Source organism: Vulpes vulpes, chromosome 10 (genome assembly GCF_048418805.1).
Source record: "Vulpes vulpes isolate BD-2025 chromosome 10, VulVul3, whole genome shotgun sequence".
NCBI classification, from domain to species: Eukaryota; Metazoa; Chordata; class Mammalia; order Carnivora; family Canidae; genus Vulpes; species Vulpes vulpes.
Window position 1 is genome coordinate 28,473,004 of NC_132789.1, and position 12,247 is coordinate 28,485,250.

General features: G+C 47.0%; 1 protein-coding gene across 1 annotated transcript in view; it reads left to right on the forward strand.

The window, feature by feature from the left end:
• The window catches only part of UPB1 (beta-ureidopropionase 1), a 33,916-nt gene extending 28,205 nt beyond the window's left edge, over positions 1–5,711 (forward strand). Inside the window, exon 10 of the mRNA XM_025982731.2 lies at positions 1,479–5,711. Coding sequence (XP_025838516.1) covers positions 1,479–1,562 — 84 coding nt within the window. The 3' untranslated portion in view covers positions 1,563–5,711. The remainder of the gene's footprint in view (positions 1–1,478) is intronic.
• The last annotated feature ends 6,536 nt before the right edge of the window (positions 5,712–12,247 follow it).

Below are 12,247 nucleotides of genomic sequence, written 5' to 3' on the forward strand. Positions count from 1 at the left end.
CTCGCAGAGCTGGAAACCACAGCCACTGGGTTTGCTCTCAGGAGCAGCCAGATGAGGCTCCAAGCTGAGCAGAGGGCCAGGTCTCTTCCTCCCAGGGCTGGTGTGCGAGGGAGGAGCCACTGGGTCAAATGATGCCAAGGCGGAAGACCTTAATAAATTCTCCTCTTGTCTGATTTAGATTCTGGGCGCCTTCAAACAAATTAATCTCAATTTCATTTGTCCAGAGAATAGAGTGGATTGGCTTCTCTAATCCTTTTTTTCCTTTCCAGGCATTTGCACTTATCACAAGATAAATGTGGGTGTCTGGCTTTGCCTGTGGCCTGGCCCCATGGTCTAGGCCTTGACAGGAGAGGCAAATGGGTCACGCAGAGAAATGGAATCTAGGCCCAGCTCTGCTACTGCCTTTCTCAGTCACCCTAAGCAAGACCTTTCTGCTCCGGGGCCCTAGTATGCCCACTTGTAAAACAGGAAGCTGTACTGGAAGGCCTCAAGTGGCCTTTGAAACCTAATACATGTGACACCAGGGGCCATGGGAAGAATGTAAGTGCCTGCCCTCCTGGAATGGGGTGGTGACAGCCGTGGCCTAGAAGCCCCTGAAATGTACCCTCTCATCCTGGATGCAGGTGGAGTTTGTTACATTAGTGTCCAGCAGTATTTATACCGACTCAGAACCCATTTATATGTGCATTCATTATTATATACATTCATTAAATGAATGTCCTTATGACTGCGTGACTTTGCCCAGGGTGTCTGGGAGAAACTACTTTCCCTGTTACCTGAGCATGTTTCCTGAGTCTCAGATCCTCATCGGACAAATAAGGCATTGCCCACATGAGTGTCTTCCTCTGAAGCTCAGACTCATGCAGGATTCCACACAATAAACAATGCTTTCTCATTGGTAACTTTCTGAATACAAAAAGCCACCCCCAACCACCCCCCAGACAAACTATGGTGATGGGCATGAGGTCCTGTTGGGTTTTGGGAAGGAGAGAGAGAAATGTCTGGGTGTGAGCACCCGGGTAGGTTTTCCAGCCCTGCCCCCACTCTCTCCCAGACCCGGAGCCAGAAGACCAGGGTGCAAATCTCAGCAAACTCCATTGCTGCCTGGGAACCTGGAGCAGGTCACTTCCCTCTCTGGGTTGTACGCTGTTTTGGGGTTCTGCAAGACCTCAGGATAGCCCTCCTCCCTTCTGCCTTGGGGCAGGCCTCGTCTTTGGGATGACAGGGCACAGAGGTCTTCTAAAAAGAGGAATCAGCGTGTGTGAGTCATCTCGGCATCTGTCATCTTTGCTATCCACTGGTATCAGTGCTGAGCCATCATCACACGGGAGTTATTTCTCCAGATGCTAGTCTGAAACTGCCCTGTCCTCTAGCCTTCCCGGCAAATTTCTGGCCCATGGCTGCCCTCTAGTGGCAAGAGGTGGTGGTGAGTAAATGAGGGGCGTGTATAAAACCTAATCTGCCTGTTTTGCTTTCAGATGACCGGCAGATATGAGATGTACGCTCAGGAGCTTGCAGAAGCCATCAAACCCAACTACAGCCCCAATATCGTGAAAGAGTAGCTGGATTTTAGCTCCTGCCTGCCAAGGAGGGCACCTCTGCCCCTAGCAGATCTGCAAGTACAGTAGGCTTTACATGTGCAAGTTCTCCCCGGTGATATCCTGGTAACATTTCTGTCCACATAGGTTTAAAAACACTTAGACAGCGGGGCATGCCCTCAGCAGTTGAGCCTCTGCCTTGGGCTCAGGGCGTGATCCTGGAGCCCCAGGATCGAGTCCCACATCGGGCTCCCTGCATGGAGCCTGCTTCTCCATCTGCCTATGTCTCTACCTCTCTCCTTCTGTGTCTCTCATGAATAAATAAATAAAATCTTTTTTCAAAAAAAGAAAGAAAGGAAGAAAAATGCCTAGATAGGGAGGGTATATTGAAGAATAACTGTCCAGTGGGTATGAGTTTCCTTCCTGGATGATGAAATCTTTTGGGCTTACACAGAAGTGTTGCTTACACAACATTGTGAATGTGCTAATGTAGAATGCCACTCAATTGTATACTTTAAAATGGCTAAATTTATGTCATGTGAATTTTACCCCCATTAAAAAAAAAAAATCCGGAATGCCTGGGTGGCTCAGCGGTTTAGCGCCTACCTTCAGCAAAGGGCGTGATCCTGGGGTCCCGGGATCGAGTCCCACATCAGGCTTCCAGCATGGAGACTGCTTCTCCCTCAGCCTGTTGTCTGCCTTTCTCTATGTGTGTGTGTCTCTCATGAATGAATAAGTAAAATCTTAAAAAAAAGAAAAAAATCCCAGGCACTTAATGTGCTGGCTGATTTGTAATTAGACACATAGGATGCCCCAGTCCTGAGATTCCTCTCTTCCTGTTTAGACTGTCAGCAACCTGAGGATAAAGGTGGGAGTGTATGTGTGAGTAGGGGAAGCTGAGGCTGATCCAGAGTCGAGCTACTGAGTGGCTGTGGGCAGGCAAGATGGCCATTAGATGTGTCAACATGTCTAGGCTGCAGTGTCCAGGTATTCAGTCAGATGCTAATCTGGATGTTGCTATGAAGGTATTTTGTAGATGTGATTAAAGTCCATAACCAGCTAACTGAGCAAGTGAGATTATCCTAGATAATCCAGGTAGGCCTGATTCAATCAGTCAGAAGGCCCTCAGGAGGAGAGCTGAGGCTTCACCAACAAAGACAAAATTCTGCCTGTGGACAGCAGCTTCCCTGCGCCCCAACCCCCCCTCCCCCGCCACACGCCGCCCCATGCCTGAGAGCTCCAGTTGGCCCTTCCTACAGATTTCAGATCTCATGACCTTGAGATCACCACCTTACAGATTTCAGACTTGTCCATCCAGCCCCTGCAATCACTTAAATCAGTGCCTTGCAATAAATTTCTTAATATATATCCTACTGTTTCTGCTTCTGGTTGGACCTTCATGGTACAGATTCTCATCCCGGAAGTGGCTCTAGAGGAACAGAATCTTCAGGATGAGTTTCCTGCATTGGTGCTAGGTTTTCTGGAATTCTTCTTTAATTTGGTTGAATTAAAGGCACTCACGGCTCTATCTGCAGTGTTAAAGAGGAGGGCATGGTAGCCAATGGTGTGATGTAGCAATAGAGATTTATAGAGCAAGCAGACCATCAGCCTGTGCCCGCAAGTCCCAGCCTGCTGTCCCTGGTGGCCTGTCCCTTCTGTGGATTTTAGGCTTGGCTAAACAGCCTCCATCATCATGTAAGGCAATTCCTTGCACTGAATCTCTCTATATTTATATATATACATATACATCTATATGTATGCATATGTATGTGTGTATATATATATATATACACATGTATGTATCTTCTGCGTATATAAATATATCTGTATCCCCTTTTGATTCTGCTTCTCTGATTGAGCACTGACAGCCTGACTGACAGGGCAGGTTGCCCACCTCTCTGCCCCTTGGCTTCCACATCTGTAAAGTGGGACCATATCCCTTCTTCTGCCTTATGTCACAGGACAGTGGTGAGAGACAGACTAGATGAACCAGGGGACTTCTGTGGGCTGTGTTCCTTGCACCACACAGCAGAAATCCCACCTGTGCTGGGGGTGCCTGGATGACTCAATTGGTTGAGTCACCGACTCTTGGTTTCATCTCAAGTCATGATCTTAGGGTGGTGATCTCAAGGTTGTAAGATCAAGCCCCGTGTCGGGCTTCATGCTCAGTGGGGAGCCTGTTGAGACTCTCTCTCTCCCTCTGCCCTTCTGCTGCTTGCTCTCCCTATCTCTCTCTCAAATCAATAGTTTTTTTTTTTAAAGAGCCCCAACTCTGAAGTCTCAAACCTCCACAGTCAGCCACCGTGTTGGAGGTGGGAGTGGGATCCTCAGGTTCTACCCTTCTTGTGCCCAGTTAGAGAAGGCAGCTCATTCCTTCCCTGACCCAGAAGCTGAAATGCATGAACCAACCCCATGTCAGGGCTGGGGTGCTCCCAGACAGCCACGTGGGGTGAAAAACTGGTTTGCAACTTCCTAGCTCCGCTTTAACCCCCTTAACCTCTCTGAGCTGCAGGCTTTTCACTTCATGTAAAAACCCCTTTTGTATTACTTTTTTCATAGAATCCAGCCCTGCAGATACAGTGAGTTTTTCTGTCTGGCCTCCAGTGTCCACAACCTTTGTGTTTGTGGTTTCTAAAAGGAGCATGTAGTCAATCTAATACAGCAGCCAGCTTAGATAACAAGATAGTGCATTTATGAAATAGGTACTAATACACCAGAAAGGATTTGATTATCCACGTCTCTCACTCACTGCCTAGAATCAAAATGTTCAGTTCTGCCTTAGAGTAGATGGGCCCTATACACAGAGAGTCATTTGAGGGTTTAACTCATGCCTGGAATGTTTAGATGCTCAGCAAACATTTGTTGACTGAACCTAGGGTGGAAGTTTTTGTTTCTGTGTGATTGTTGCTGATGCCACAGAAGATAAATTGCAATGGTTCAGTGTATGGGGCCTGTGGCCCATGGGTGGAGTCTTCTGACTCTCTGAGCCTGTTTTCTCACCTCTAAAATGAGAGGTGACTGGGTTTGAGGTTTTCAGGTCTCTCCAGCTCTGCAGAGAGCATTTCTGCCAGCCCACGGCTTTATTGCTAGAATCTGGGGTATCAGGGTAGAGTGGTGCCAAGCCACAGTGTGCCCGGCAAGAAAAAAGGCAAAGACATTCCAGGATAGGCCACATGTAAGGCCACAAAACAAGTCATGATAAATATTTAAAGATTGAAATCATAGGAAATCTCTTTTTTACTCACACTGGAATGAAACTAGAAATAAATAGCAAAAGGAAAATTCAAAAATATTTGAAAATTAGACCACATGTTCTTGAACAACCAACCAGTGGATCAAAAAAAAATCACAAGGGGCAGTCCAGGTGGCTCAGCAGTTTAGCGCTGCCTTCAGCCCACGGCCTGATCCTGGAGACCTGGGATCGAGTCCCATGTCAGGCTCCCTGCATGGAGCCTGCTTCTCCCTTTGCCTATGTCTCTGCCCCTCTCTCTCTCTCTGTGTGTCTCTCATGAATAAATAAATAAAATCTTAAAAAAAAGAAAAGAAAAAAGAAAAAGAGAAGATTCAGATTATTAAAATCAGAAATGAAAGTGGAGACATCACTACAATTTGATAGAAATAAAAAGGATTATTAAGAGTATTATGAACAAACTGTTAGAGGAGCTCATCAAGAGCATGGGATTGCCGATTGATCCATGAGCTGGACCCAGGAAATCAGAGGCTCCTTCCCTCCTCAACAGCCCCCTGTCCTTGGAATGTATGTTCTGCTGTTGCCACACTAGGAGCTACTTCAAGGACACAGCTTGAGAGAGTAATTATTTTTTAAAGATTTTATTTATTTGAGCAAGAGAGAGAGAGAGAGAGAGCATGAACAGAGGAGACAGGGAGAGGGAGAAACAGACTCGTCACTGATCAGGGAGCCCAATGCGGGACTCGGATCATGACCTGAGCTGAAGGCAGATGCTTAACTGACTGAGCCACCCAGGTGCCCCGAGAAAGTGATGTATTATTAAGACCATCTGGGCAGTGAATGAACGCCGTTAAGATTTCTGTGTGAACTCTTAAGATTCTGGTGGACACATGCAGAGATCTACTTGTCTTGTGGCCACTCAAGATGAAAGCCTCAAGCCTTGTATGTAAGTGACCTTGCTCATTAAAACTGCCACCTACCAATCGGAGAGATCTGCGTCTTTCTTTGGTCTCTCCTTGCCCTCCACATATGGGGGCCAGTTTCAGATATCACCTGAGGATCTCCTACATTTGCAAACCAACATAGTTGTCTGCCAACACATTGGATGACCTAGATGAAATGGACAAATTCCTAGAAACATGAAACTACCAACCCTGAATCATGAAGAAATAGGAAATCTGAATAGACCTATATCTAGTAAGGAGATTTAATGAGTAATCAAAACCTTCCCTAACAAAGGAAAGCACTGGACTTGGTGACTTCACTGGTAAATTCTACCACACATTTAGAAAAACCAGCACCAGGACACCCAACTGACTCAGTCAGAAGAGCATGCAACTTTGGATCTCAGGGTCATGAGTTCCAGCCCCACATTGGGTGGGTGTAGAGATCACTAACTAACTAATTAAATAAACTAACTAAATAAGCTTTATTTATTTATTTTTTAAAGGTTTTATTTATTTATTCATGAGAGACACAGAGAGAGAGGCAGAGACACAGGAAGAGGGAGAAGCAGGCTCCACACAGGGAGCCCAATGTGGGACTTGATCCCGGGACTCCAGGATCACGCCCTGAGCCCAAGTCAGACACTCAACCGCTGAGTCACCCAGGTGCCCCAATAAGTAAGCTTTAAAAAAATAGAAAGAAAGAACTAAGCCAATCCTTCTCAAATGCTTCCAAAAAATTGAAGAGGAGGAAATGCTTATTAACTCATTGAGTCCAACATTACATTAACATCAAAGCCAGGCAAAGACATTGCAAAAAAAACCAAGACCACAGAGCAATATCCTTTATGAATATTGATGCGAAAATCCTCAACAAAGCATGGTTGACCCTTGAATAATGCAAGAGTTAGGGATGAGCACCAACTCCCTACACAGTCAAAAATCCATGGATAACTGTTAACTCCCCAAACCTTCATTACTAACAGCCTACTGTTATCAGAAACTTTACCAATAACATAAACAGTTGACTAATACATCTTCCATATGTTATATGTATTACATACTGTTTTTTATAATAAAGTAAGCTAGAGGGATCCCTGGGTGGCGCAGCGGTTTGGCGCCTGCCTTTGGCCCAGGGCGCGATCCTGGAGACCCGGGATCGAATCCCACGTCGGGCTCCCGGTGCATGGAGCCTGCTTCTCCCTCTGCCTGTGTCTCTGCCTCTCTCTCTATCTCTCTGTGACTATCATAAATAAATAAAAATTTTAAAAAAAATTTAAAAAAAAAATAAAGTAAGCTAGAGAAAAGAAAATATTAAGAAAATTATCAGAAAAAAAAAGGAAAATACAGTACAGTACTATATATATAAAAAAAAAAAAAAATCCACCTGGACCTGTGTGGTTCAAACCTGTGTTGTTCAAGGATCAACTGTACTAGTAAACTGAATCAATCAGCATATTAAAAGGATTTATGGCCAAGTTAGTCTTATTTCTATTGTTTCTTTTAGGATAAGTTCTAAGAAATAGAATTCACTGTGTTAAAGAAACATGAACATCTTGTCAAGAACTGGGAAGAGTTGGGGATCCCTGGGTGGCTCAGCGGTTTCACGCCTGTCTTTGGCCCAGGGCGCGATCCTGGAGTCCCGGGATCGAGTCCCACGTCAGGCTCCCGGCATGGAGCCTGCTTCTCCCTCTGCCTGTGTCTCTGCCTCTCTCTCTCTCTATGTCTATCATAAATAAATAAATAAAAATAAATCTTAAAAAAAAAAAAAAAGAACTGGGAAGAGTCTGAGCTCTTACCCTGTCTGGAAGCTGACAACTTAGCCGACATCAGTTCCATGGATGCTAGCAGAAGACACAGCACTCCTCAGAGACAAAGGAGTTTAGGACAGTAGTAGGAGCAGCTAGAGTGCCAGCACTGTCTTGGCAGCAAGACAGCTGGACCCCAGTTCCCCCAGGACAAGACAAAAGAGGGTCAAACGACTCCTGCATGCACAGTGGGTTGCATTTAGAAGAGAAAGGAAAAGAGGGAGAGAGCTTAGAGGATTGGAATCTCTTACATTGGAAAGTAAAGCATGCCTGCCCCTTGCTCGAAAGGCAGACACTATCTCTGTCTACCAAGCTTGCAAGAAGACCTGCACTTTGCTCCAGAGGGAGACTTAGCTCTAACTTCTAAGGCTATTGGCTCTGCAAGGATCCTTGAAAAGACAGTCCAGGACACAGTCACACATGGTTTTAGCTCACAAGTCATGCAGCAATTTGAGAAAAGTGAGAGACCCATAGCAATAACTTCCAACCAGTATCCATTTCTAATTTCTGCATCATCTTGACTTCTGGCAGTATCCCCATGATAATACTACTCTATCAGTCACTCTGATTAATTTGACTGACAGAGGCTGGCCCAAATCAACTCCATTTGTCTTTTTTTTTTTTTTTTTAAGATTTTATTTATTCATAAGAGACACAGAGATAAAGAGAGGCAGAGACACAGGCAGAGGGAGAAGCAGGCTCCACACAGGAAGCCCGATATGGGACTCGATCCCAGGTCTCCAGGATCACAACCTGGGCTGAAGGCAGGCACCAAACCGCTGAGCCACCCGGGCTGCCCCCAACTCCATTTGTCTTGTAGGATTTCATTAATTTTATCCACAGAACTTCAAGGAGCAGAATGAGCCCAACCTGCAAACTCCCCTCAGTCTTACCTGCCAGGGTTCTCAACACAACAGGAGGGACAAATTCCACAAACTATCAAGGTCTACCTTAGAAAGTCAAGTGGTTGTCTCAAATATTGACCTTTCCACTTAGCCTAAGTTACTTACTAATCCAGGAATGGCTCTAGGTATTAAGTACTTCCCAGTCTCCACCTTGGTTCCCAGGGAGGAAGTCTAGGCCAGCCTATTATCTATATACCAACCTACCCAGTGGCCTAACACTGACCTGAAATGCCCCCCAGGGCCAAGGTGGTAACATTGATGACATCACCTAAAATCGGGGCAAATGTTGCATCACCTTTTCTAATCAGATGACTACCATCAGGGCAGCCTGGGTGGCTCAGCGGTTTAGTGCCTGCCTTCAGCCCAGGGTGTGATCCTGGAGACTTGGGATCAAGTCCCACATCAGGTTCCCTGCATGGAGCCTGCTTCTCCCTCTGCCTGTGTCTCTGCCTCTCTCTCTCTCTCTCTCTCTCTCTGGTCTCTCATGAATAAATAAATAAAATCTTAAAAAAAAAAAAAGTGACTACCATCATGAGGATATCTACCCACAGAGTGCACATAAATAATGAGTCAGTTACTGATCCAGGAACCTCCCTTGAGTAACTAAGGCTAGCCCCATTTTAGCGAGATCTCCACAGTTGTCTGTGGGCGGCCTTATCTATTGATGGTATTTGCTTAAACAATTGAATGGACCAAAGACCTAAAGGTATTTCTCATTCTCATCAGCTATCTTCATCAGCATTGCAAACCCAGCTGGAGGTAGTAAGAGCTCACATACTGATCAGTACTTCTCTGGCTTTTCTTGTCTTGTCTTGCCTGGTCTTTTCTTTTCTTTTCTTTTCTTTTCTTTTCTTTTCTTTCTTTTCTTTTCTTTTCTTTTTGTCTTTCTTTCCTTTTCTTTTCTTTTCTTTCTTTCTTTTTCTTTCTCTCTTTCTTCCTTTCTTTTCTTTCTTTCTTTCCGGCTTTCTTTTTTTTTTTTTTAAGATTTTATTTATTTATTCATGAGCGACGCAGAGAGGCAGAGACATAGGCAGAGGGAGAAGCAGGCTCCCTGTGAAGAACTTGATGCGGCACTCGATCCCAGGACCCCAGAATCACTCCCTGTGCTGAAGGAAGATGCTCAACCACTGAGTCACCTAGGTACCCCTCATTCACATTATCAAGCACCTATGAGGTGTCAAGGCTGGGTGCTACAGTAGTGGAGACAGGTAGACAGAATGATGTGGTTGGAGGTGCAGGAAAAAGTACTCCTTTAAAAGTGGTGACACTGAGCAGAGCCTTGAGTAAAGAAAGGATTTTGGCAGGTGGGAGGTACAGAGAGGATGCCAACTTGGCCACCTCATGGGTCTGTTGTGATCTGTGGATGTCAAACTCTTATAAATCAAGGGGCTCCAAACAGCTTGGGGAGACTTGGATCACCAGATCTCCCAGGGGCTGGGTGGAAGCCCAGCGACTGGGGGCAGATCCTTAGGAAGCAGTATTCAGGATACATGTTGGGGCAGGCAGCCAGAGAGAGATACAGAACAGGGAGACGGGCGGGAGTGGGGGGAGAGGATGGAGAGGTCACTGGAGAGGCCACTGTGCTGGGCCCGTGGGAGTCTTAGCTTCCATTTCCTGGCACTGAGTTTTTCCCATGAACACTTACGTCCATGTTGGTCCCATCACTTGGCCCCTGGGACCAGCAGCACAGCAGGATGATGTCTCCGTATCTTCCTGGTTTTCTTATTCTGTTCTGACACTGGAGGGTCGGGGCAAGTCTGTGATGTGCATCCCTGGATACTGTAGCTGGCGGCAAGTCAGCAAGAACAGGATCTGTGCCCTTCCAGAGTATTGGGACCACACACCAGGCTTTCTACCCGGAGGCAAAATCCCGGGGGGGGCTATGGCAGCCCATCTCTAGCTCCAGAACTCAGAGTTCCCTTCCTGGCTCTTTTGGCATCAGCTCACCCCTACAGGGTCACCAGAGTTACTTCTGACTATGATCTGGGCTGAGGGTTGGGAAAACAGAAATGGTGGGTTTGAGTTTAGCTCTGTTAATAGCTCATTGAGTGATGACCCTGGGCCAGTTGCTTCCTCTCTGGGCTGCACTCCTCCATCCTTGGACTAAGCCAGTGGTTGCCCAAGTGTCAGCATATTTCACAGAATAACAGTGTTACACAAGAACTGTAGTTAAGTAATTTGGGGAAAGCCTAAATGAAGGGAGTCCTCTTGCTACAGGATTATACAGAGCCTTTCAGCACATCCTAAATCCCCCAGGGGACTGTAGCCTGCGGTGTTTGCCAAGCTGACCTGACCAGGGCACCCCATTACACACAGCTTCTCACCATTGGTATTCTGAAGGCCACACCTCAGGATGTGCTAGAAGAGGTATCTCCAGGGGTGTTCCTAACTGTTCTGAGATTTTAAAACAACCACCAGACATCCAGTGATCCTTGCCTCCTGGTGTATCCTTGCCCTATGCAATCCCTGGTGTATGCTGGACTTACTGATGCACTTCTATTTAAATAGAGTATTGCGGAAATGATAGGATTTCACTTCTGAGATTAGGTTATTAAAAGGCTGTGGCTTCCATACTGGGTGCTTGTTCTCTCTCTCTCTCTCGCCCCTCCTCCCTCCTTGCCCCCCTCTTTCTCCCTCCCTTTATGTCATTACTACCTGTTCTATCATGAGGACACACCCAGGCAGCCTGTGGCTGGCAGCCCTATCAGTGAGCTTGGGAGCAGATGTTTCAGTATGTCAAACCTTGAGGTGACTGTAGCCCTGCCAACAGCTTGAGACACCCCAGGCCAAAGGCATCAGTTTGGCTGCACCCAGCTCTTTGTTCCGGCCTGGCCCCTTGGCTCTCAGTGGGGCCCCTCCCAGGAATCCTCAGCCTGTCCTCCCCGCTATCCTCACCCTGCATGCTCTGGGCAGCCAACTCTATCCACCCAGTACTCACTACCTCACCCACATTTGTCCCTCCTATTTCAACACCTCCTTCATCATTTTTTCTCCCGTGATTATATTCAATGGCCACTTGGATGCCCCAAACCAATCTTTCCCATGCCTGTCCCAACCACGATATGCCCATTCAGAATGGGGGGCCCCTTCCCCTAGGAGTTCAGAGAGGGCCCTGGCATACTCTAGCAGGGTGCCCCATCCTCAGCTGGCCAACGCCCTGATTAAAGGAATGTCTACAGGGCTGCTTTCCAGATTGGAGAAAGGTCCAAAGACCTCAGTCACAACTCCTTAATAAATCCCCACAGTGTGGGGCTTGGGGAGGAGCAGAGCAGCAGTCAGGATGAGAGCACAGGCCAGAGACTGAGACCCCGCCCTAGACGCCAGCCAGCTCTGGCTCTGTCAGCAACCTGTGCTACCTGGGGCAGGTCTGAGGCTGCCAGATAATGCAGGATTTCCAGACACGTCCTTTTTCAGAAATAGAATTCTTATCAAATGTAACACTAGAAGAGCCGAAATAGCTAGCAAATAAGGGGAGCTGCTGGTTGGGGGTGGCAGGTACAGGGAGGGCTGGAGTCCCACCGGCAGGGCTCCCCCGCTCTATTGTCTCCTGTGGTCCCCACTGTCCCCTTCATTCAACTCCATCTCCCCTCCAGACCCTCCTCCTGCCCTAAACTGTGTGCCCCTCCATGTCCTCTTCAAGAACTGCCATCAAGCTCAGCTCTGAGGCCCTTCCATCTCCAGCACTGCCTGCCTAAGCCCCCACAAGATCAGGAGGGAGGCAGAACTGAAAAAGCAATGAACAGGATTCTAGTCCCAGCTGAAACCTGGTATGGCAGGTCAAGGACCTGGGTTTGCATGCGCTCACGCTGAGAATTTGGGACAGAAACAAGAATTCACAAAGGCGGGCCCAGGACTGCCATGA